The sequence below is a fragment of the Pan troglodytes genome, chromosome 12 (genome assembly GCF_028858775.2).
Source record: "Pan troglodytes isolate AG18354 chromosome 12, NHGRI_mPanTro3-v2.0_pri, whole genome shotgun sequence".
Taxonomy (NCBI): domain Eukaryota; kingdom Metazoa; phylum Chordata; class Mammalia; order Primates; family Hominidae; genus Pan; species Pan troglodytes.
The window spans coordinates 80,065,887-80,093,248 of NC_072410.2; the positions used below are offsets into that span (position 1 = coordinate 80,065,887).

Sequence of the window (27,362 nt, forward strand, 5' to 3'; positions counted from 1 at the left end):
CAAAAAACTCTCAACTCACAGACGAGTGTTATCATAACCCAGTCAACCAAGTAACCAAGCCAAATCAACCTAGCAGTCAGGAAGGCTAAGAGCCCAAAAGCTCCCGGTCTACAGTATTGCCACAATGGCTTTAAAATTAAACAAGTAACAGAAGGATAAATACCCACAAAATTTCAAACCATGTCTTACCAAGGTGATGTCTCGGGAAGCTGCAGCAGCACTCATATGCAAACTAGGCTGCCTCACAGAACTGCTGCAATCCAGGGCTCTGGCGAATGTCCCAACAGCACTGAATAAACCACAAACACAATAAGGAAGAATTAAGTATCTGTTTTGGTTTGTTTTTTTAACGTTTTAAAAAACACATTTGGATAGTAAATAAAAAACTGTAAAAGAAGAGGCAAAAACAAGTTTCTGAATGAGAATCAAACATCAAATAAAAAGAATTTTCACTCTATAAGATATAATAATTGACAAGCCAGTTTACTATAAACAGGTCGTTATCATGAAATCAAGAAAAAAAATAGCCTGTGCAGGGGGGAAAAAAGAAGGAAAGGGAAGCTCTGTTATAACATGTCATGGAGTAAAACATTTATTCAAATTGGCTCAAAAAATAAAAAGTCAGCTGCAGAGTTTGACTATTACAGCAAAGCAAGTTTTGACTACTTTTTAAGCCCAAATTGTGAAACTCAGTTACATTTTTCCCCCAATATATCATTAACTGTAGCAACCCCTTCCTGTGAGGATTCAACATGAAACAGATTTCTACTAAAATCTCATTTAAAAAGAAATTACCATAATGCTGATTTTAATGATTTGGAAGTCCTTCCAATATGTAAGAAACCCTAACCTTAACACATACAGCATAAAATGAAGACTCACTCCTTTTCCTGCCTGTATTTTAAACATGTTTGCTATGGAAGAGATTTTTTATTTTTATTATTTTTATTTTTTGAGACAGGGTCTCACTCTGTCACCCAGGCTGGAGTGCAATAGTATGATCATAGCTCACTGCAGCCTCAACTTCCTGGGCTCAAACAATCTTCCCACCTCAGCTTCCCAAGTAGCTGTAACTATAGGCATGCACCACCACGCCCAGCTTTTTTTTTTTTTTTTTTTTGGCTAATTAAAAAAATTTTTTTGTAGACAAGGCCTCCCTATGTTGCCCAGGCTGGTCTCAAACTCCTGGGCTCAAGTGATCCTCCCGCCTCGGCCTCCCAAAGTTTTGGGATTACAGGCATGAGCCATTGTGGTTGACCCCTAAGGAAGAAATTTTATAAATATTTTAATTAAAATACAACAAACATGTTGAAAAGTACACAGTGAACAGATAGTTACTGTAAAGTGAACACATGCATGCCACCAAAATACAGTTCAAGAAAGAACATGACCACAACCCAGAGGCTCCTCAAGTTCCTTTCCACAGGGAACCACCACCCTGGATTATAGCACCACAGATTAGTTTTGCTCAAATAGAATCACACAGCTGGATATTATGTCCAGCTTCTTTTGATTAAAATTATGTTTGTGGATTCATCCATGTTGTTAGCTACAGATGTATTCACTCATTTTCCCTGTTATGCGACATTCCGTTATACGACTTCTCATCCCCACCTCCACTCTACTGCTGACAGACATTCCGTGTGTTTCCAGTTTGGGGTTACTATGAATAGTGCCATAAATCCATTTGTATACGTATCTTTTGGTGCAAAGGTATATGCATTTCTGCTGCATAGATATTTAGGAGTGAAACTTAAGAGATACTTGTGTTAGATGACAGCAAACAGTATTCCAAAGGAGCTGTACCAATTTACACACTCACCAGCAGGATATGAAAGTATTGGTTCTAAATCTTGATCAATGCTTAGCACTGTCAGTCTTTAAAATTTTAACCATTCTGGTGGATTGGCAGTGGTATTTGACTGTGGTCTTAATTTGCATTTAGAAGATTTTTTTTTTTTTTTTTTTTTTTTTTTTTTTTTTTTTTGAGACAGAGTCTTCCTCTGTCGCCCAGGCTGGAGTGCAATGGTGCGATCTCGGCTTACTGCAACCTCCGTCTCGCAAGTTCAAGCAATTTTCCCGCCTCAGTCTCCCAAGTAGCTGGGATTACAGGCACCCACCATCATGCCCAGCTAATTTTTTTTGTATTTTTGTAGAGACGGGGTTTCACCATGTTGGCCAGGCTAGTCTTGACCTCCTGACCTAAGGTGATCTGCCTGCCTTGGCCTCCCAAAGCACTGGGATTATAGGCGGCGTGAGCCACAGTGCCGGGCCCTTTTTTTTTTTTTTTAAGAGATGAGGTCTTACTATATTGCCCAGGTTTGTCTTGAACTCCTGGACTCAAACGATCCTCCTGCCTTGGCCTCCCAAAGTGCTGGGGTTACATGCATAAGCCACCATTCCCAGCCTACAAGATTATTTTTTAAAACAAATATTGAAAACAAAAACATACTAGGAACCAACTCCTTGGTGTCCTTCATGCTGGCTTTGAGGGGAAACATACAGCCCTTGGCAATCAGAAAAACGAAAATACAGAATACAAATCAAATTTGAAAACGGCAATATCTCCTAACCAATCCCCAATCTAGACAGTCTGTCTGGAGACTCTAGACCAATATTCTGTACTCAACAAGGGGCCACAAGATTGGCCCCTTTACAATGCTCATCAAGGGTCTCCATCCAGTCACTTAGTAGTTAGGTGATGGGCTCTGGACTCCAAATGCCTGGCCACCAATAAAAAGTGGGATCGTCCATGGTGACTGGCTCTATGAACAGTGATATCTAAGGATGAGCCAAGACTATTTTTTCCTCTGCATTGTGAAATAAGTTCAACACAAAATCAGACAATAACATAATGAAGACCCTTGCATCCACTGTCCAGATCTAACTCATAGTAATATTTTGCCATGTTTGGTTCATTCTTTTCAAAAATAAATATTATAAATTTGTTAGAGTTCCCTATATATACTCCTAGATCATATATACTATATATACCCATTTAATGTATTTAAAAATCCACTAATAAAATAGTTTTGTACACAGCAAACATTTTATAATTACTCTGTATGCACATAAATGATCACATGGTATATACCCTCAACACTATTTGTGATTTTTATCTCTTTGCTACATATAGCTTTAATTCATTCAATTGCCATAAAATAATATTTCACTATATGAGTATATCTCAGTTCATTCATCAATTGCTTGCTGATGTACTTTTACTGTTATCATTTTTTAAATAAAAATAAAATTCTGTCCCATTCATTCCCTTAAGAAAAGGGGAGGAAGGAAGCAAGCCAGCCAGGTAGCCAGGTTGAAAGCTCTCAAGGCAAAGTGCTATGCTTAGCAACAGGCCTTACCCACACATGGATGCGGTGAGCGAATTCCAGGTGCACATTCTTATTGATACCTGAATAATCCATGTCTAGAGTAAAGCTATGTCAAGTAAAAAGGATGACTCTTTTTATTAAGGATATGGGACTTCAGGTATTTTCTTCAGGTATAAAGAATTTCTTCTTTATACTTTTCTGTTTTCTTAATCAGTAAAAATTAATATAACTATTTTCATTTAAAACAGAAATTAATAAAATTAGGAAGCAGCATAATGTATTAAGCTTTCTTACCTAACTAAAAAAATAATACAATCAGTGGGAGAAAAGCAGAATACAAAGAAATAAAAATACATATACCTATAAATTCTTTTATATAAAGAAATTTATTGACTCAATAATGCCATACTCATACTCACCGTGCTACAACTAAAAACTGGTCAATCTGTCGATCCGTAAGTGGGCTATTTGGATCCCAAACTTTAACTTCCAATTTTGATTGTTCCCTCTCATCTGATTCTCCTGTCCAAAAATAAATAAAATGGAGTCTTGTTACTGACAAGGCATACTGTCTCATACCACTGATGACAACTGTCACCATAGCATTAGAAATGTTTATGTGTAAGGTAAGTGCCCATAGTTTTGGCATATTCTTTCAGACGTAGATGTACAACACCTCATTAAAGTGAACACTGATGATAATGACACCAAACTAACCGAAAGGTATCTTCATTTAGTCCTTAATGTTTATTTCTGGAGTAGCTGTATGTGAGAGGCAGTAAGTGCCATGCTAAGAGACATAAAGACGAAAATGCAACAGGCTGGGTGCGGTGGCCCGCACCTGTAATCTCGGCACTTTGGGAGGCCGAGGCAGACAGATCACTTGAGGCCTGAAGTTTGAAACAAGCCTGGTCAATATGGAGAAATCCTGTCTCTACTAAAAATACAAAAATTAGCCGGGTGTGGTAGCAGGCGCCTGTAATCCCAGCTACTCGGGAGGTTGAGGCACGAGAATCGCTTGAACCCGGAAGGTAGAGGTTGCAGTGAGCTGAGATTGCGCCACTGTACTCCAACCTGGGCGACAGAGTAAGACTTTGTCTCAGAAAAAAAGAAAGAAACCATCACTTCCACAAGATGTTTAAACTATGCATAAATACATATGATATAAACCAAATAAATAGAATAAGAGACACATATTAATAGTTATAGCATAAGAATCTGAAGAGCAGAGAAATCATTTCAAGCTAGGTAAGAAACAATATCATGAAGGAGATGGCACTTCTGCTAAGAACTAAAGGGTACGAATACACCAGCAGGGGAAGATTTTTTAAAAAAGAAATGAGAACATGAACAAAGTCATGGGGCATTAAAATGTCATAGAAAAGTAGCTCATAATGTCTGGAGTACTTTATGGAATGAGAGAAGATAGCTAAGAGAAGTGGGTTATGAACACATTACTGAAGATCCTACATAGATGTTTTTTGAAGAGACTTTATTTGGAGGTAATGAGAAGCCCTTGATTTTTCTGGTAAGGGAGTGACAAGAGCAGAACTAAACTTCAACTTTCAAAGCTAGTCATGGTTTATAATTTCCTCTGCAGAGATACCTGATAAGGAGAGAGAGAGACATAGCAGCCTCCTTTAAGAGTTCCCTCACAAGTAATGAGGGGCTGAAACATGGTTATGAGATTGGTAATAGAACACAAAGAAAGGAGATTTGGGAATGTCAGTGACAGACTGGATGTAGAGTGTAGATTTCAAGTTTTGTGAGCTGTACTCACAGCGTTGGCATTAGTAGAAAGAAGGAGGCTGGGCATGGTGGCTCACACCTATAATCCCAGCACTTTGGAAAGCTGGGGCAGGAGGATTACTTGAGACCAGAAGTTCAAGACCAACCTGGGCAACACAGTGAGACTCCAACTCTACAAAAAATAAATAAAATTAGCCGTGTGTTGTGGCATATGCCTGTAGTTATAACTACTCAGGAAGCTGAGGTGGAAAGGCTGCTTCAGCCCAGGAGGTTGAAGCTGTAGTGAGCCATAATCATACCACGGCATTCCAGCCTGGGTGTCACAAAACAAAACAAAAAAGATACACAAACAGGAAATAAGGGCCAAGAGAAGACTGACAATAATGCCGAATGCTTTGCTTTAGAATGTCTCACAAAGGGATAACTATTGAACAAGAGTCAATGTTAGGACAAATGATTGTAATGAAAAGTTGGGAGCCAATGGAATTTTGATTTATAGCTATAGATTCTTACTAGAATAAAAGCTCTTTAATGATAGAGACTGCTTTGGCTTTGTTTTGCTTTTGATCACTGCATCTATAACATTAGGCTTGCAACGGCTGACATAATACTCTGAAGCCGACCATTCCCCAGTGACTGACAAACCCAGGCTATGGGCCGCCTAGTATAGGAGCAAGCAGGTATCAATGGAAAGGAGAGGACAGAAGCAGGCATTCCATCTGCAGCCTCTTAAGTCAGGCCACTGTTGTTAGATTAAAGACCTGCCCATTCTGTCCCTGGTTCAAAGGCAGGTAACCAGAGAGCCAACTGCCAACCCCAATATAAAATGACATAAACAGAGTAGAGCAGAGCTAGTACTAGGCCAAAAAGATCTAAGGTTTGAAAGGACTTCATTCTTTGTTTTGTTTACAATTCTTAGCATGCCAAGACAAGACACTCAACATTAGGTTCATTTTTAAAGACCACTTAAAAATCAAAAAGTTGCAAGCCACATGAAACCTGAGAATGGAGAATGACACAATTAACCTGCCTATGTCTTTTTAAAAATAATTTAAATAAGGATAATAGTAGTGGTAAAACATTTGAAATCTACATTTTAAATAACACACAAGAAATGATGTTGCTATTCAGTCTTATGCCCCTTCTGTTGTATACTCCTGAACGTAAGACTACAATTGATGTTTATTTTTCAAATTCAAGTCAGTTAAATTGATAAATTTTAATTCCACCCATACAGTCTGCAGCATATAGCAGAAGACTTAGAAGAATTCTAAATAAATTCACTGTAAACAATAATAAAAAACTCTTGAAAGCATTTAAACTAACACCAAAAACATAGACAACCATGGGCTGAGAAGAAAAATAGCAAGAACAAAAAATAAACATAGAAATTCTCTATATCAAACGATCATTTCAAACTAAGAGGAGATTCCCATTTTGAATAGACCAAATAATTACATTCATATCAGTTTGATCACTTCTTCACATGGAAAAAACTTTTAAAAAGCTCTTGAATGAAATTATTTAGAATTTTTATAATTAAGTTTTTTTCAGCTACGCTAGCAGCAATCTTTGGAATGGCCCTGGTAACAATGGAATGAGCCAAAAACTGAACAAAGATTAATTCCATGTTAATGTTCATTCCAGTCTTTATAATAATCTCCCCTTCCTCCTCCACGTACGATAATCTGGGCAATTCCAATCTGCTCAAGTGCCATATCATCAAAAAACACAGACCATGACGATCTCCCCTAACCTCTAAATTCCTACAAATGTATTTCCAAACTAAATGTGTGATTGTATACAGCTTCCTATTTTTGCTTCGTTTAATTTTGAAGAAATGTAGACCCAGCAACTATTTTAAATGTTAGCCCTAACCCTCCAGTTATATTTTTAAATCTCTACAAAATACTGACAAAGTACTTCTTAAGAATTTTGAGCACAGTGTTGTTCAAATACTCTGAAGAACTAAGGATTCCTAAAGGCCCTTTCCTAGGCAATTTGAAACATTCTTTGTTCCAAATACAATAACGTTTTCTTTGCACCAGACATCAGAGTACTATACTTTTTATATTATATGTAATTCAGAAACACACAAGGATGTCTTTTATCACCATTTTTGCTCAATATTGTCCTGAAAGTTCTGGCCAAAATATTAAGTTATGAATCAAAAGAATAACAAGTTACTATAATTTTTTAAAGTCACATTCATTTTGACAATAAAAATATAAAACACTAGGAAATAAAATTGGAGATTTTATATAAAGAAATTTCAAAATTTTCAAAAGAAGATCAGATGATTTGAGTAAATAAAAAAGCAAGGCCAGGGTGCAGTGGCTCACATCTGTAATCCCAGCACTTTGGGAAGCCAAGGTAGGAGGATCATTTGAGGCCAGGAGTTTAAGAGCAGCCTGGTCAACACAGGGAGACCCACTCTCTACTTCTAAAATAAAAATCAAGAAGTGAGGTAAAACCAGAATATTTCACCTCAAAATATACTTCTTCGGTATATTTCCAGATGGCTATTCTGAGATCAATAAACATAACAAGATTAGCCAGCCCTGAAAGGCTGTCTTTTACGTGGGGGGATGGGGGGAGATCTGCATATGTAGAGGAAATCTACATTAGTGAAGTAAACCGCAAATGCAAACAGGATTTCTCTGAGGCCCCTTTAAATGAATCTAAGAAAGACTAACTTACAGGAAAAAGAGACCAAAGATCTGACATAGACACTTCACCCCAAGCTACACCTTTCTGAAGGCAGCTTGGAGATTACCTCGGAGGTTCATCCACGTAACAAGGCAGCCATGCAACCTTTGCTAGCCCTGCTCTCCCGTAACCTGTGTCACTAACTCCCTTCACCCTACTCTTTTTTTTCTTTTTTTTCTTGTTGCCCACCCTGGAGTGCAATGCCGTGATCTCGGCTCACTGCAACTTCCACCTCCCGGGTTCAAGTCATTCTCCTGCCTCAGCCTCCCGAAGTAGCTGGGATTACAGGTGCCCACCACCATGACCAGCTAATTTTTTTGTATTTTTAGTTGAGACAGGGTTTCACCATGTTGGCCAGGCTAGTCTTGAACTCCTGACCTCAGGCGATCCACCCAACTCGGCCTCCCAAAGTGCTGGGATTACGAGTGAGCCACCATGCCCAGCCTCTCTTTTTTTTTTTTTTTTTTTGAGACAAGGTCTCGCTCTGTCACCCAGGCTGGAGTACAGTGGCGGACAACCACAGCTCACTGCAGCTTCAATCTCCTGGGCTTATGTGATTCTCCGGCCTCAGCCTCCCAAAATAGCTGGGCCTACAGGCACGCACCACCATGCCCAGCTAATTTTTTGTATTTTTAGTAGAGATGGAGTTTCACCGTGTTGGCCAGGCTGGTCTCAAATTCCTGACCTCAAGTCATCCGCCAGCCTCAGCCTTCCAATTCCTAAGCGCTGGGATTACAAGCATGAGCCACCATGCCCAGCACCAATTGCCTATTCTTTTGGTAACCTCAGGATGGCAGTATTAAAAACTTCCATCATCTGGCTCTTCTTTGAGTCTCACAGTGTTTATATTTAAGTGTTTTTATAGAAGAGTCAAAAAGTTAAAAAAAAAATAAAGTTGAGCAAGCTAATTTATTACTGAAGATAATTTTTAAATAAAATTAGTATAGCCTAAGTGTACAGTGTTTATAAAGTCTACAGTAATGTCCTAGTCCTTCACATCCACGTACCACTCACTCACTGACTCACCCAAAGCAACTTCCAGCGCTGCAAGCTCCATTCACAGTAAGTGCCCTACACAGTGGGTGCACCACTTATTATCTTTTTACTGTATTTTTACAATACCTTTTCTATACTTAGGTATGTTTAGATACACAATACTTACTATTGTGTTATAATTCCCTACAGTATTCAGTATAGTAACATGCTGTACAGGTTTGTAGCCTGGGAGCAATAGGCTATACCATATAGCCTGGGTGTTTAGTAAGCTGCACCTATCTAGGTTTGTGGAAGTACGCTCTATGATGTTGGCACAGCAATGAAATCACCTAAGGACACATTTATCAGAATGTATTGCTGTCATTAGGTGATGCATGGCCATAAAAGAATTAGTTCTGGAAGTAGATATAAAATGTTTTGAATATCTACAAATTAAATAGTTCTAAAATAAGGGAAAGGATTAACTCAACTGGATAAGATTACAATATATGGCAACAGTAATCAAAACAATGTTGTATGTACTACCATAAAAACAAACACAATCAAGGGTGCGGTGGCTCATGCCTGTAATCCCAGCACTTTGGGAGGCCGAGGCGGGCAGATCACGACGTCAGCAGATTGAGACCATCCTTGAAACCCTGTCTCTACTAAAAATACAAAAAAATTAGCCGGGCGTGGTGGTGGGCACCTGTAGTCCCAGCTACTCGGGAGGCTGAGGCAGGAAAATGGCGTGAACCCGGGAGGCGGAGCTTGCAGTGAACCGAGATCGTGCCACTGCACTCCAGCCTGGGTGACAGAGTAAGACTCCGTCTCAAAAAAAACCAAAAAAACAAAAAAACCCCAAACAAACACAATCAAATGTACAGAAGTAGACCAGACCATATAATCATTTATATTTGAAAATGTACATAGTATTATAATTATGTAAATATTAGCTAACATTTATTGAATAGTTACTATGTTCCTATAAATTTTTCATACCCGGCCTCTCTCCCCACTAGGTGCCCCTTCCCACCTCTACCCCCTCTACCAGACGTGACAACTAAAATGTCTACATATTGTCTAATTCTCCCGGAGGACAAAACTGCCCTATGGCTGAAATTCCTATTTTATATGATGGCAATCAATACCTGCTTAAACAATTCTTACAGGTCAGTGTTTCTAAGTTCACGACTATCCACTACATTGTTAAGAAGTTCATATTCTGCAAAACTACCAATTGAAGGTAATAGAGTTTATGAAAAAATAGGATAAAACTCTCAAAACCTAGGAGAGTTGGTAACCAGAGCATTCCAAAAAAAAGTAACAATCATAATAGAACAGTTAAATCTCTATTGCCATTTGCACCAAGCATAAAGGTCCGCTGATCTTTTATCTCCTTAAACCCTGGACTCATGCTTCTTCCACTGAGCTGTAGGTCCCTTTTTACAGCTTCAAATAAATTAAAAATCGAATGCAGAATGTAATTTTTCCCCCAAACACTGAAGGAAATATCTTCAGAGTCTCTTCATCTGTAACTCAAAGCTTCCCATATAGTTTTAACACAGTGGAAAGTGCCTCAGATTTTCAGACCACAAAATCAGCCACTGCTTAAATCAAAGGAAGGCACTTTTGTAAAAATTTCCACTTGCTCTTTCTTAAACTCTCCTTATCTGTGAGAACACTTGTTTCCCTTATTGCTGGGGAAAGCCACATATGAACTGACACAATTTTCACTCTATACTAACATTTTCCTATTTGCCAACAGAACATGAGTTAATACAAGTTTTAAGGGCATACAATATAACAAAAGATATACTATTTTAATTCTTTAACACTCAAAGAGTGTGACTGGTGATAACAGCTTTTTTTTTTTTGGAGAGGGAGTCACACTCTGTCACCCGTGCTGGAGTGCAGTGGTACGATCTTGGCTCACTGCAACCTCTGCTCACTGCAACCTCTGCCTCCTGGGTTCAAGCAATTCTCCTGCCTCAGCCTCCCGAGTAGCTGAGATTACAGGCACCCGCCACCACACTCGGCTAATTTTTGTATTTTTTAGTAGAGATGGGGTTTCACCGTGGTTGGTCAAACTGGTCTCGAACTCCTGACCTCAAATGATCTGCCCGCCTCAGCCTCCCAAAGTGCTGGGATTACAGGAGTGAGCCACCACACCCGGCCGATAACAGCTATTAAATGAGTGGTACTAGAGGCCAGGGGGAGAAGACTGTAACAGCTGGGCGCTGTGCTAACTGCATGACAAGAATTACCTCATTTGCTCATCGCAACGATATAATGTATTACCTACACCATCATTCCCTGTTTAAAGAGAAAGAAACAGGAACTTGGAGGGGTTAATCATTTCCCGAAGGTTACTCAATTAAAACATAGTATAGTCAGGATTACCCAAACTTGTGAACCTAGAGTCATTTTCGTTTAATAATTTAAGGTTGTCATAACATACTTTAACAGTTAAAATTTAAATTTAATATGTAGAACAAATTTTTCTTAAAATTCCAATGTTATAATACATTTAAATAATGACTCAAAACTTCTCTTTTATGGAAAATTTTCTAGGTGGTTTATTCAAACTCAGTGAAAGATGTAAAATCTAAAAGACGCCTTTACTTTCATTTGTAAACTACATACTCTTTTCAGATCTCTAGAGTTTGTTAGGTGATGGGTAGCCATAAATGAATTTAAAAATCGAAAAGCCACAAAAAGATTTATTCCCTAGCAAGACAAATGTTGCAACAATCTCTCAGTATCCTATCCATCAAGACATGTTCACAAAGAAAGCAAGCCTGTAACATATCCTGGCAGAGTGCTGCTGCTGCCACCTACCCAAGATATTAATTCCAGTTCTACATTCCATGCCAATGCAAATTAGAATCTGGCCACTGGTGGAAATGTACCCACTCAGGAGTACTAAAAGGGTTAGGAAGAATGGATTCCAGCAAATCCTAAACATCTGTTCTTGAATATGGTACGTCCTACTATTTAACTTCCCTGCAATCAGGTACTAGCTACATATGGGAGTTTCTGTGATGGCAATGACCATGTTTTTCAAGTGTGGTTAATTACTGGTATACCTACTGGTATCCCCACTCCTTCCCCCACAAAAAAATAGTCATTAGAAAAAAGAAGGGTGGCTGGGTGCAGAGGCTCATGCCTGTAATCCCAGCACCTTGGGAGGCCAAGGCAGGTGGATCACCTGAGGTCAGGAGTTCAAGACCAGCCTGGCCAACATGGCGAAACCCTGTCCCTGCTAAAAATACAAAAGTTAGCTGGGTGTGGTGGCAGGCACCTGTAATCCCAGCCACTTGGGAGGCTGATGCAGGAGAAAATTGCTTGAACTTGGGAGGCGGAGGTTGCAATGAGCCGAGATCACGCCACCGCACTCCAGCCTGGGCAACAAGAGCGAAACTCCGTTTCAAAAAAAAGAAGAGTTCTTTAAACCTTGCATCTACTCAGTTGCCTGATTACAAGTGAAAAGAAACATTCTGCATATGCTTTAATGCTTCAGGCTGAAATAAGAGTTCAAAATGGCTTCTACATTTATGATGAAAAATACAGTATTTTTCAATAAAATCGATAAATCTGTTGTTTTTGTTAGAGATGAACACTTAACAAAGAAAACTACCAAGTTATAAAATGTAAAAATAAATACCCAGAAGTAGCCTTGAAGAAAGGAAAGGCATTCCTTGTTTCTGGTTAAAACATTCCAAGACTGCTGGCAGTGGGAGGCGGGGTGGGAGGCAGGTGGGGTAGGGGGATGGCACACACCTGTAATCCCAGCACTTTGGGAGGCCAAGGTGGACAGATCGCTTGAAGTCAGGACTTCAAGACCAGCCTGGCCAACATGGCAAAACCCCATCTCTACTAAAAATACAAAAAAAATTAGCTGGGCGTGGTGGCACATGCCTGTAATCCCAGCTACTCGAGAGGTCGAGGCACAGGAATCGTTTGAACCCAGGAGGCGGAAGCTGCAGTGAGCCAAGATTGTGCCACTGCACTTCAGCCTGGGCAACAGAGCGAGACTCTGTCTCTAAAAAAAAGTTTTTCTCTGTAGCATGTGATGCTCAATAGCATTTTACCTATGGTAGACTTCCTTTTTTTTTTTTTCTTTTTTTTTTTTTAGACAGAGTCTCACTCTGTCACCCAGGCTGGAGTGCAGTGACGCGATCTCGGCTCACTGCAACCTCCGCCTCCTGGGTTCCATGCCATTCTCCTGCCTCAGCCTCCCGAGTAGCTGGGACTACAGGCGCCCGCCACCACGCCGGGCTAATTTTTTGTATTTTTAGTAGAGACGGGGTTTCACCATGTTAGCCAGGATGGTCTCGATCTCCTGACCTCGTGATCCGCCTGCCTCGGCCTCCCATAGTGCTGGGATTACAGGCGTGAGCCACCGTGCTCAGCCAGTAGACTTCTTTCAAAAACAGAGACAACCCTCTCAAACCCTGCCACTGCTTTGCCAACTAAGTTTATATAATATTCCAAATCCTTCTTTGCCATTTCAACAGTGTTCACAGCATCTTCACCAGGAGTAGATTCCATCTCAAGAAACCACTTTCTTTGCTCATCCATAAGAATCGACTACTCACTCACCCAAGTTTTACCACAAGATTGCAGCAATTCAGTCAGTCACATCTTCAGGGCCCACACTCACTGTAGTTTTCTTGCATATTATATCCACCATAACTACAGTTACTTCCACCACTGAAGTCGTAAACCCTTCAAAGTTATCCATGAGTGTTGGAATCAACTTCTTCTAAACTCCTGTTAATGTTAATATTTTGACCTCCTCCTATCAATTACAATTGTTGTTACTGGCATCTAGAACGGAGAATTCTTTCCAGAAGGTTTTCGATTGACTACTCAGATCCATCAGAGGAATCATTACCTATGGCAAGTATAGCCTTAGGTGATGTTATTTCTTTTTTTTTTTTTTTTTTTTTTTTTTTTGAGACGGAGTCTCGCTCTGTCGCCCAGGCTGGAGTGCAGTGGCGCGATCTCGGCTCACTGCAAGCTCCGCCTCCCGGGTTCACGCCATTCTCCTGCCTCAGCCTCCCGAGTAGCTGGGACTACAGGCGCCCGCTACCGCGCCCGGCTAATTTTTTGTATTTTTAGTAGAGACGGGGTTTCACCGTGTTAGCCAGGATGATCTCGATCTCCTGACCTCGTGATCCGCCTGCCTCGGCCTCCCAAAGTGCTGGGATTACAGGCGTGAGCCACCGCGCCCGGCCGATGTTATTTCTTAATAATAAAATGTGAAAGTCAAAATTTCTCCTTGATCCATAGACTCCAGAATGGATGTTGTCTCAGCAGTCATGCAAACAACATTCACCTCCTTGTACATCCCCATCAGAGCTCTTGGGTGATGAGGAGCATTATCAATGAGCAGTTTTTGTAAAGAATTTTGAAAGGAATCCTTTTTCCTAAGCAGTAGGTCTCAACAGTGAGCTTAAAATATTCAGTAAACCATGCTGTAAATAGAGGTGCTGTCATTTAGGCTTTGTTGTTCTATTTACAGGACACAGGCAGAGCAGATTTAGTGTAATTCTTAAGGGGTCTGGGATTTTTGGAATGGTAAACGAGGATTGGCTTCAAGTCACCAGCTACATTAGTCACTAATCAGAGAGTCAGGCTGTCCTTTGAAGCTTCTAGCTATGAAAGTCCTAGATGGCATCTTCTTCCAATAGAAAGCTGTTTTATCTACATTGAAACTCTGTTGTTCAGAGTAGCAGCCTTCATCAGTGACCTTAGCTAGATTTGGATAACTTGCTGCAGCTTCTACATCAGCACTTGCTGCTTTACTTGCATTTTTATGTTATGATGAAGAATTTTTTCCTTAAACCCCATGACCCAACCTCTGCTCGCTTCAAACTTTTCTTCTCCAGCTTCCTCACCTCTCAGTCTTCATAGAATTGAAGAGACTTAGGGCCCTGCTCTGGATTAGGCTTTGGTTTAAAGGAATGTTCTTGGTGGTTTGATATTCTATCTACGCCACTAAGACTTTCTCCATGGTATCAGCAGTAAAGCAGTGAGGCTGTTTTGTTTGTTTGTTTGTTTGTTTTTTAGACAAAGTCTCACTCTGTTGCCCAAGCTGGAGTGCAGTGGCACATTCTTGGCTCACTCCAACCTCTGCCTCCGAGGTTCAAAGGATTCTCTTGCCTCAGCCTCCCGAGTAGTTGGGAATACAGGCATACACCATCACACTTGGCTAGTTTTTGTATTTTTAGTAGAGATGGCGTTTCACCATGTTGGCCAGGCTGGTCTTGAACTCCTGGTCTCAAGTAATCCACCTGCTGCGGCCCCCCAAAGTGCTGGGATTAAAGGCATGAGCCACTGCACCCAGCCTGTTTTGCTTTTTTTATCATTCATGTGTGTTCACTGGTGTAGCTTTTTTTTTTTTTTTTTTTTTGAGACAGAGTCTCGCTCTGTCACCCAGGCTGGAGTGTGGAGTAGCACTTTTAATTTCCTTCAAGAACTTTTCCTTTGCATTCACAACTTGGCTAACTGGGGAAAGAGGCGTGGCTTTTAGCCTATCTTGGCTTCTGACACGCCTTCCTCACTAGCTTCATTTCTTGCTTTTGATTTAAAGTGAGAGACATGCTACTTTTCCTTTCACTTGAACACTTACCGGCCACTGCAGGGTTATTAACTGGCTTAAGTTCAATATTGTTGTGTCTCATAAAATAGGGAGACCCCAGGAGAGAGAAAGAGGCAGGGAAGGGACAGTCAGTGGAGCACTCAGAACACACAGCATTTATCAATTCAGTTTATCCTTTCATATGGGTACGGTTTGTGGCCCCAAAAACAATTACAATAGTTACCTCTAAGATCACTGATCACAGATCACTATAACAGATATTATAATAATGAAAAGGTTTGAAATGTTTCAAGAATTACCAAAATTTGACACAGAGACACTGTCCTGTTGGAAAAATGGCACCAAATGACTTACTCAACAGGGTTGCCACAAACCTTCAAATTTTTAAAAAACTAGATATATATGAAGTGCGGTAAAAACAAAGTACATTAAAATGAGGTAATTTTGTACTTCTAAAATTGGAAGTGCTGGCCAGGCCACACCTATAATAGCATCACTTTTGGGAGTCCGAGGTGGGAGGATTGTTTGAGGCCAGGAGATCAAGACCAGCCTTGGCAACATAGCGAGGCCGCATCTCTATTTATTTTTTTATTTTTTATTTTTTACAAAGAACAGTAAAATTGCAAGTGCTTATAACTTTTAGACTTTGCCCTGAACATTGCCTCTTCTACATGAGGACATGTATATTTGAGTTTCAAGATATATTTGTTTCACAAAACTGCAAACACGCAGAAAAACGTACCTTCTAACAGCATTTCTGGAATGTCTGCTTGATATCTAGGTCCCACTCTGATTTCACCTTTGTCAGCTAATAGTGTTTTCAATGAGGGGTCATAGACCAATGAGTAGAAGAAGGTATCCTGAAAAATATGACAAAATACATAGGTATACTTAATTCCTTCTACTTTTTATAAAGCATTAAAATCAATGTTGCTATAATGAACATATAAACCCCAGAGAGTATATAAAATTTCATTTTGGTGAATAAACTCATAAATCTTTAAGGAAAGCATGGTGTTACTGTCATCATGTAAAACAGTACAAAATTAAATCAAGCCAAAAGAAACAGCTTGAAACAAAGTAGATTATAAAGTTCTATTATTTGTTTTAGTCTAAAAGAAAACCATTTGCTCTCTAAAGCAGAGTTTCAAAAGCTAGCAAAATTAAACCATAACTCCAAGGTAAGACACCTAAAGTCAAATCATCTTATAAACTTCTGAAGTCCACACCAAACAGAAGGGAAGACTTCACAGATACCAGGTACTCTTACTTTTGTAATGTCCATCCCAGCTTTTAGTCAAAAGATTAAAAAGTATACATATCTCACATTAAACTACACGAGTTGAACTTACATGTGGTTTACTGTTATAATAATACCACTTTGTAAATATTTAATTAAACATGTATTAACTATAATTCTGCAGTTAAGTACTGAGGCATACATATACATACATATAGACAGATATACAAACATAGCTATATACATGCTCACCAACAGCATACACACCAAAATTTCCAGTCCTCCCTTACAAAGCTCATATGTCCTTGTTTCTGAGCCTAATGGACAAAATGACCTGGCACCAGTCCTTTGTTGAATTCCGTATAACCACTAGAGATTATCTGAACGAGAAGCAGAAGTCCCATCTTCTGCTTTCCACTATGATCCCAAAGGTTATCGGCTGCCCAATTCTCTGTATTATATCCTGGAAGGACCTGTCCCTACTACCAGAACTTTACCAAGCCCCAGCAAAGGAAACTGCAAATAAAAGATAATCTGTCAGACAGTAAAAATCTCTCCTATGGGAGCTCTTACATACTGTGATAAGGGGAAAGGGAAAAAAAACAGAGTTATTCCAACCACTGAGAAATTCTGTGCTGTATTTTATTCATTGCTCACTGTCAGGAAAAAAGTTTAAACAAAAAAACTGTTAAAAAAAAAGGGGGGGGGGGACACCAATATGTGACAATTTATGCGTACTGTTAAAGTGCTATCTAAGGAAAAGAAAAAATCTGCAGGAATAGATAAAACAACCAGCTTAGGCCAGGCGCAGTGGCTCATGCCTATAATCCCAGCACTTTGGGAGGCCGAGGCAGGCGGATCACCTGAGGTCAGGACTTCGAGACTAGCCTCGCCAACATGGTGAAATCCCGTCTCTACTAAAAATAGAAAAATCAGCCGGGTGTGGTGGCAGGCACCTGTAATCCCAGCTGCTCAGGAGGCTGAGGCAGGAGAATCACTTGAACACAGGAGGCAGAGGTTGCAGTGAGCCAAGATTGCACCATTGCACTCCAGCCTGGGGGACAAGAGTGAGACTTCATCTCAAAGAGAAAAAAAAAAACCAACTTAACAAAGCTACAGGGGATGATCACTATGTAATCAGAATTGTTTGATTTTTTTGTTTTGCTTTACAGACATGAGTAATAAATATTACTCAGTAACTGAAGTTATTGCCACTGGCTCAACATCAGATTTTTTCTTTTTTTTTAATAGAGACGAGGTCTCACTATGTTGCCTGGGCTGGTCTCAAACTCCTGGGCTCAAGCAATCCTCCTGCCTCGACCTCCCAAAGTGCTGGGATCACAGACATGAGCCCCCACATGCAGCCACCATCAGATTTAAACGCAGAGATACTTCAGTTCACTTTTTATCTGTAAAACCTATTAGCATGGTACTCCAATAAAAACAGGAGCTTGCCATACTCTACAATATAATAAGATGAAATGATTATTTGGGTCATATAAGTTGCTTAAAATCCTTAGATTTGTATGTCCTGATATGGGAAAATATTCAAAATATGTTTGGTTTATAATAGAAGTTGTAAAAAAGAAGAAGAAAAGGTTCCAGATAGGCCAATTTCAAGAACACAGAGTTAAAAGTAAAGGATGATAATTAAAAAGTTATTCTTTGGGTTACCGTCTTTAACTATGCCAATCTCAATATTTTATTTTTAAATGTTTATATATTTAGGGGGTACAAGTGCAGAGTTCTTATATGCATACATTGTGTCATGGTGAAGTCTGGGCTTTTAGTGTACCCATCACCTGAATAGTGAACAGTGTACCCAATAGGTAATTTTTCAATCCTCACCCCTCTCCAATGTCTATTTTTTTTTTTTTAAGACAAGGTCTCACTCTGTCACCCAGACTGGAGGTACAGTAGCGCGATCTCGGCTCACTGCAACCTCCGCCTCCCAGATCCAAGGTATTCTCCTGCCTCAGCCTCCCAAGTAGCTGGGATTACAGGCATGCGCCACCACGCCCGGTTAATTTTTGCATGGCCCAGCTAATTTTTGTATTTTTAGTAGATACAGGCTTTCACCATGTTGGTCAGGCTGGTCTCGAACTCCTGACCTCGTGATCCGCCCACCTTGGCCTCCCAAAGCGCTGGGATCACGTGTGAGCCACCATGTTCGGCCGAAAAAAAAAAATTTAATACAATGAAATGCATTGAATGTTTTGCCTTTTTCTTTCTGCTTCCATGAAATAATGCTAATTTCTGGGCATTATCATTATCCATATTATAATCCATCATTCTTTGGGACAGACTAATGACAAAAGCCTATCTAAATTTTACAAAGGTAAGTTATAAAGTCTATTAGCCTTTTTTCTGCTTTGAATATCTCTTTTCCTGTTGGTTTTCTTATTTCCTATTAGGTTTTCTAATGTATAGTGGGTTCTGCATGATTGTATCAAACTTTTTCTGTTATATTTTCTTCATTTGAGATAAATGGGCAATACTTGAGTATAAGATTTAAAAAAAAAAAAAAAAAAAAACACCGGCCAGGCACAGTGGCTCATGCCTCTGATCCCAGCACTTTGGGAGGCCGAGGAAGGCAGATCACCTGAGGCCAGGAGTTGAAGACCAGCCTAGCAAACATGGAGAACCCCATCTCTACCAAAAACACAAAAATTAGCCGGGTATGGTGGCAGGCACCTATGATCCCAGCTACTCAGGAGGCTGAAGCATGAGAATTGCTTGAACCCGGGAGGCGGTGGTTGCAGTGGGTCAAGATCACGTCACTGCATTCTAGAATGGGGGACAGAGCGAGACTTTGTCTCCAAAAACTAAAACATACGTATATGTAATAAAGCTTTTGGGGGAGAAGAAAAAAATCATAAAGATTAAATACTGAAGCATCACTGATACTAAAATATGTTTCCCACCATACAAATGATGTTGCTTTAAATGTCACCTAAAACTATGCATACCATGGAATATTCTGCTTATAAAAATTTCCTCCTTTCAATGAAGCATATGCTCTATCTCAACTTGTTAACTACATTTCTTGTTGAGGTTTAGTGAAAAATATTTTTAACTGACAAAATTTATTAGGATTCCAGAAAGCAGACCACCAAAGGTAAAATCTCATCTGGAAACAGTCTAAAAGAAAAACCATTTATTCAAGAAATAAAAACAAAAACAAAACAGAAAGGGGAGCCAAGCACACTAAAGCATTGATTTCATAAAGTCAAAAATATTCATCTACTATCAACTAAATCCGTGTACCATTCTCTATAATGCCATTCATTACCAACTGAAAAACAGACACAGTTTTTGCTCTTATCTCAGATAACGAGAAAAACAAAACAACTATGATTGTGAATTACCTCCTTATCAAGATATGACAATACTGATTCTGTCTCATTCAGAAGGGCAACACTGCACTTTCCCCTGTTGAAAGAGAAAAAAAGAATAAATGTAACAAAGGCCACCTCACCTTCTCAGTGATGAGAAATACAAAGTTAAGAATGTGAGATTGGTATTAAGAAACTACATGGCAGTTAGGAATATATATTTTTTCAAACCATTTAGACCCACTTTACAATCCTAATGTCAGGTAACTTATAAAATAAGGCTGTCTTTATAGGCATTTCTTGAGAGGCTAGCCTGTTGGATTAATTGTGTTAGGCAATAAATCCTAATATGCAATACTTTATAGGTAGTTTCTACTTATTCAAGAAAAAAAAAAGAGTACAATGAGAACTTCAGACTAAGAGTCAGTTTCTGAACCTATAAATAGATATTATGAGGTAATTTTATAAAAGGGATGTTCAGACAAAGACACCACACAAATGGCTAAATAATATTCAGATTTTTATGAGCAGCCACTAACTACATTTAAGAACCTAAAAATAATACACATTCATATCAGGATATAACTAATTCATCTATATTGAAATTACTCTAAAAACTAGTTAAAATTTAAACACAAGGAGCCTTCTATAGAGCAAGGGGCAAAATAAACATCGACAGATCCACGGACCTTGAGGTCTGACAGCACTTACATTTGATCTGAGCTTGGAAACTAACGTCTATTTTTATAAGGCTTGTCTAGACTCTGAGAAAAATTGAGGTTATGTAGGTAGAGGCATTTATTACGAGCACTTTCAAAATGATCCTAACCAGCCTAAAAAAATCAGTATAACTAATAGAAATCTGACGGGAGCATTTTGAAGATTATTCAAGTTACAAACACTGGTCAGGGCTCACACAATGTTTCTTTAAAATGTCGTAAGATCATTTGATTTTCTAAACAAAAATTAAGACATCTCCAAAAGCCAACATGCAAAAACAAATATATCACATATATATTAAATAAGAAGCTAGAAATTCGTGGGGTATGGTGGCACATGCCTGTAATCCCAGCTACTCAGGGGGCTGAGGCAGGAGAATCGCTTGAACCCTAGAGGCAGAGGTTGCAGTGAGCCGAGATCGTGCCACTGCACTCCAGCCCGGGCGACAGAGCAAGACTCCATCTCAAAAAAGAAAGAAAGAAAGAAAGAAAGCTAGAAAAGCTTGCTGTTGGATCACCAGAGTGAAATACAATTCAAAGAAAAAAATTACCAACAGCAAAATAAAATACTAAAAGTGCTAACACATTGGTCAAAACAGCTTGCTAAACATTTTGCAACTATATACTCTTTAAATTAAAAAAAAAAATCCCCTTATAAAAATGTCTTTTTCTGGTAATCACTGTAGGTTAGAAAGCTTTCTTTGAGAGCATGTGGTATTTCCACATTATCCTGTCAAATCTCTAATGTGGTTACTGGAAGTGTTTATAAAGGTTTTCTTTTTTTCTAACATATTTTATTCAAGTAGATTAGTGAAGCAAAAAAAAAAAAAAAAAAAATTAACATCACTTTAGCACACATAACAACACTGAAAAGACAACAATTGGGCCCGGCTCACACCTGTAATCTCAGCACTTTGGGAGGCCGAGGTAGAAGAATCGCTTGAGCCCAGGAGTTTGAGACCAGGCTACACAGCAAGATCGCAACTCTACTGAAAATTAAAAAAAATAAAATCAGCAGGGCGTAGTCCCACCTACTCGCGGTTGGGGGACTGCTTGAGCCCAGGAGGTCTAGGGTACAGTGAGCTGTATTTGCACCACTGAACTCCAGCCTGGGCAAAAGAGCAAGACCCTGTCTCAAAAAAAAAAAAGAAAAGGTAACAATTATCTGACATGTTCTCATAACGGACAGAATTGCAACTAGGGAAATTGCTCTGCTGCCGTTAGCACATCGACAGCTGCCATAGAATATCTATGACCTGTGAATATGTGCTCACACATGCAATATGCTTAATAAATGAGGTTTCTCAAAATAGTTTTCGCTTACTTTTTTCCCCTCATTAACAGCTGACAAAGCAATATTTCTAACATTTGATAGTTAATCATCTAGAAAAAATAAAGCCCCCTTTTTAAAAAATAAGTTCTCTAAAGTCAGATTTGTTTGTTTTAATGGGGAGGAGTAAAACCTGCTAAATTTTATTTTAATAGGTACTTTTTTTTTTAAGGCTAGTCAACTGAAACAGTGATAGTGGAGAAGAAACAAAGAAATCTGTAACTGGTTATAAACACTACTGCACTGTGCCCAGCCAATACCACTGTCTTTAATAGTCCCTTGACTTTTAAGGGTTAACGGACACTGAAAATTCAAACAAACAATATAGCATACTTTGAAAGTCTCTTCCATATGGTCTGAAATAAAAGATTTTAAATTATAAACCTTTATTTTCATAATTATATTAGGAAATAAGGAAACACAGGTTATAATGAAGTATAAATTGTTTTTGGAAATGCAGTTTTTATACAAAGATGAAAGGATAATAAGTGATCTAAGTTTTAAATTTTTCTTTAATATAGCTATATTGTACATCTCCCCAAATTAAAAATGAAAATCTAACATTTACAATTTTCATGTACATACATTAACAGCTAAGAGGTTGAGTCAGAATTATTTTATGAAGTAAATATGAATATGTAATTAACACATATATTACCATGCCAAGAGTTGTTGATAAAAGTGGTTTAAAAAGAGATTTAAAGCGTTAGTTTCCTTTATGCCAAACAAATCTTGGCTCATAGATAAAAACATGGTAAATTTTAAGCTAACCCCAACCTAAAGGAACTATTATCAAATTCTGTATACAGATACCATAGGCAATTTACACTGAGTCTCAAGCAATGAACCTAATCATGTGTCATGCACGATATTTTAATCCTTAAATAATAAAGATGCCCAAGAATGATATGAAGTGTATCAAAGACCACAACACAAAGATCACTCCAGGCCCATAAAATCACTCGTACTACTTTTCTACACAGAACCACAAAGGAGTACAGAATTGCTATAGAGAAAACCTACTTTCCCACAGATCATTCAAAAGGTTTTCAAAGTATAATCTGTTTCAGAGACTGCGCAGGGTGCTGGGACACAAAGACGTGAATAAATAATTACGACAAAACAAAGTCACACGTTCAACAGCAGGCGCTGATCAGCCTGGAATCTGCTACTTGCTTAACGGTATGTCCCATATAATCCTACAGACTGAAAAACATGTAAAAATGTGCATACAGGTTATATATTTCTTTTATCTAAAGCTAGTACATATTTGTATAAATGAAAGAGGAGGGCCAGGCACAGTGGCTCATGCCTATGATCCCAGCACTTTGGGAGGCCGATGTGGGCAGGTCACGAGGTCAGGAGTTCGAGACCAGCCTGGCCAATACGGTGAAGCCCTGTCTCTACTAAAAACACAAAAATTAGCGGGGAGTGGTAGCACACACCTGTAGTCCCAGCTACTCTGGAGGCTGAGGCAGGAGAATCGCTTGAACCTGGGAGCCGGAGGTTGCAGTGAGCCGAGATCGCACCACTGCACTCCAGCCTGGTGACAGGGCGAAACTCCGTCTCAAAAAAAAAAAAAAAGAAAAAAGAAAGAAAGAGAAGGAAGTTTAAATTAGTGGTCATTTACGCCCTGCCTGTAGACTTTCTTCTTTTGTTTTGTTTTGTTTTGTTTTGAGAAAGGGTCTAGCTCTGTGACCCAGGCTGGAGTGCAGTGGCATAATCACAGTTCACTGCAGCCTCAACCTCCTGGACTCAATCAATCCTCCTACCTCAGCCTCCCCAGTAGCTGGGACTACAGGTGTGTGCCACACACAGAGCAAATTTTTTTAAAATTCTTTGTAGAGACAGAGCTTTGCTATGCTTCCCAGGCTGCTCTCAAACTCCCTGGCTCAAGAGATCCTCCCACCTTGGTCTCCCAAAGGCTGGGATTATAGACATGAGCCACCACACTTGGCCCAAACTTTCTTTTACCTTGATACAACCTGAAGCGGGGACTACCCACTTAGAAAAGTGCAGATATCTTAGTGCTGTACCAGACATACTGAATTTCAATGTCTTGGGATGGGTCCAGGAATCTACATGATTAACAAACATCACCAAGTTTAGTGAACTTTTTTAAGTTCACTAAACTTAAAAAACCATTCCTGGCCCGGCGCCGTGGCTCACGCCTGTAATCCTAGCATTCTATGAGGCTGAGGCAGGCAGATTGCCTGAGCTCAGGTGTAGTTCAAGACCAGCCTGGGCAACATGGTGAAACTCCATCTCTACTAAAATATAAAAAATTAGCTGGGTGTGGTGGTGCACGCCTGTAATCCCAGCTACTGGGGAGGCTGTGGCACAAGAATTGCTTGAACCTGGGAGAAGGAGGTGCAGTGAGCCAAGATCATGCCACTGCACTCCAGCCTGGGTGACAGAGTGAGACTCTGTCTTGGAAAAAAAAACAGAAAAATTCCTATAGATGCAGAGTTTGACATTAAACTTGCCTTGTTCAACAAACAGTATTATTGCTTCATTAAAGAAAGACATTTTTCTTATTGACAAGTCTTACATTTGCCACAAACTCTAGATTCTTTTTTTTTTTTTTGAGATATAGTCTCACTCTGTTGCCCAGGATGGAGTTCAAGTGGTGTGTTCTTATCCTTACTGCAGCCTCCACCTCCTGGGTTCAAGTGATTCTGCTGACTCAGCCTCCCAACTAGCTGGGATTACAGATGCCTGCCATCACACCCAGCTCATTTTTGTATTTTTAGTAAAGACGGGGTTTCACCATGTTGGTCAGGCTGGTCTCGAACTCCTAATTTCAGGTGATCCACCCGCCTCGGCCTCCCAAAATGCTGGGATTACAGACGTGAGCCACTTTGCCCGGCCCAAGTTACAGATTCTTAATATTTCTTTGTATAAAGAACAGTGTCAAAATATTAGGTTCTGGGATTGGTAAATCAGTGAGTAGACAGTTTTTACAGCATTTAATACAATGAACACAATGAACAATCAAATAAAAAAATAAAGATCAGAGATGCAAAATGCTTTCGGAAGACTAGATTTCTCAACAGCAACCGCATAAAACAGAATAGCACAGATTCAAAATTCTGAAAGAAGTGATTTCCAAACCAAAATTCTATGTCTAAACAAATCATTGGCCAAGTGTGAGAAATATTTTTAGATTTATGAGAATAAAAACTTTCACATTTTTAGAAGACTTAATCAAAAGGCAAAGGTAAAACAATGATAAACTCCATGGAAAACAAAGGTTTATACAAGAAAGAATACATAATACTGACATGTTCATAAAACACAAAGATTGTTTACTAAGTTAAATAAAATTTGTGATAATATTAGAAACAGATGGCAAAGGGAATAGGGAAGAGAGAAGTAAAGGTAAATTCCTAAAACTGAAAAATTAATAGTAGGAATATAAGAACAGTATAAATGCCAGAAGCCACCATCGAGAGGAGTTGAAAATGACTACAGAGTGGGAACCAAGCAAATGACTGCCTTGGATATTATTAGACAGCCATATCCATACACTTTTAAAAAAATAACAAAATTTAAATTTAAAATGAAAGGGGGTGATATGGTTTGGCTCTGTGTCCCCACCCAAATCTCATCTTGAATTGTGATCCCCATAATCCTCACGTGTCGAGGGAGGGACCTAGTGGGTGGTGATTGGATCACAGGGGCAGTTTCATGATAGTGAGTTCTCACATGATCTGATGGTTTTATACATGTTTGACAGTTCCTCCTCCTCCTTCTCTCGCCTGCTGCCAAGTAAGACATGCCTGCTTCCCCTTCCACCATGATTGTAAGTTGCCTGAGTCTTCCCCAGCCATGCAGAACTGTGAATCAATTAAAAGTCTTCTCCTTATAAATTACCCAGTCTCGGGTAGTTCTATAGCAGTGTGAGAACAGACTAATAAAGAGAAATCCTAATTAAAATACCTAATTAAAATACATAAATTTGCATGAATACCACACCAAGGGAGCAAGGATTATGTACAATGACTCTATATATCAGGTTTTCTCAACCTTGGCACCACTGGTGGACATTTTGGGCCAGATAATTTTTTGCTGTGGAGGCTGTCTCATGCATTACAGGATGTTGAGCAGCATCCCTGGCCTCTCTGTAGTGGATGACAGTAGCACCCACTCATCCATTTGTTAGAGTCAAACTGTCCAAATTGTCAAATGTCCCTGGGATACAATATCACTCCCGGTTGAGAATCACTGCTCTACATTAAGAAAACTATGGTTTTCTTAATTATATCTTGGTAACAAACATTTAAGATTGCATATATTAAGTGAAAGAATTTTTTTTTTTTTTTTGAGACAGAGTCTCGCTCTGTCACCCAGGTTGGAGTACAGTGGCGCGATCTCGGCTCACTGCAAGCTCCGCCTCCTGGGTTCACGCCATTCTCCTGCCTCAGCCTCCAGCTGGGACTACAGGCGCCCGCCACCACGCCCGGCTAACTTTTTTTTGTATTTTTAGTAGAGACGGGGTTTCACTGTGTTAGCCAGGATGGTCTCGATCTCCTGACCTTGTGATCCGCCCGCCTCGGCCTCCCAAAGTGCTGGGATTACAGGCATGAGCCACCGCACCAGGCCAAGAATATGATTTTTTACGGACTTTTTTTTTGAGACAGGATCTCGCTCTGTCACCCAGGTCAGAGTGCAGTGGCGTGATCTCAGCTCACTGCAGCCTCCACCTCCTGGGCTCAAGTGATCCTCCCACCTCAGTTTCCTGAGTAATTGGGACTACAGGCATGAACCACCAGGCCCCGCTAACTTTTGTATTCTTTGTAGAAACAGGGTTTCACCATGTTGCCCAGACTGGTCTAAAACTCCTAGGATCAAGCGATCCTTCTTGGCCCCCCAATTGCTGGGATTACAGGCATGAACCATCAAACCCGACCCTGGACCTCTGCTTTTTTTTTTTTTTTTTCAGACAGAGTTTCATTCGGTCGCCATGCTGGAGTACAGTGGTGCGATCTCGGCTCACTGCAACCTCGGCTCACCGCAACCTCTGCCTTCCAGGTTCAAACGACTCTCCTGCCTCAGCCTCCCGAGTAGCTAGGACTACAGGCATGCACCCCCATACCCAGCTAATTTTTGTGTTTTTACTAGAGACAGGATTTCACCATGTTGGCCAGGATGGTCTCGAGCTCTTGACCTCATGATCCGCCCACCTCAGCCTCCCAAAGTGCTGGGATTACAGGTGTAAGCCACCATGCCCGACTGTATTTTTTTTTAAAAAAAAAAACGAGGACAAAGAGAATTAAATCTGGAAATCTTTAAATATTTCTATTCAAACATAGATCTTTGAATAGAAGATCTGTTACTAATACTGCTTTAACAGATGCTCA

At 39.7% G+C, this 27,362-nt stretch overlaps 1 protein-coding gene across 15 annotated transcripts in view; it reads right to left on the reverse strand.

Moving 5' to 3' along the window:
- MTA3 (metastasis associated 1 family member 3) overlaps window positions 1–27,362 on the reverse strand; it is a 281,381-nt gene that overhangs the window by 124,149 nt on the left and 129,870 nt on the right. For all 15 annotated transcript variants that reach the window (XR_010149568.1, XM_054678377.2, XM_063789935.1 and 12 more), the window contains 4 exons: window positions 19,984–20,047; window positions 16,118–16,235; window positions 3,752–3,854; window positions 190–289 (listed from right to left, as the gene is read on the reverse strand). Coding sequence is in view for 14 of the 15 variants with exons in the window: in XM_054678377.2 (XP_054534352.1) it covers window positions 190–289; window positions 3,752–3,854; window positions 16,118–16,235; window positions 19,984–20,047 (385 nt within the window). In the remaining variant the exon portion in view is untranslated. The remainder of the gene's footprint in view (window positions 1–189; window positions 290–3,751; window positions 3,855–16,117; window positions 16,236–19,983; window positions 20,048–27,362) is intronic.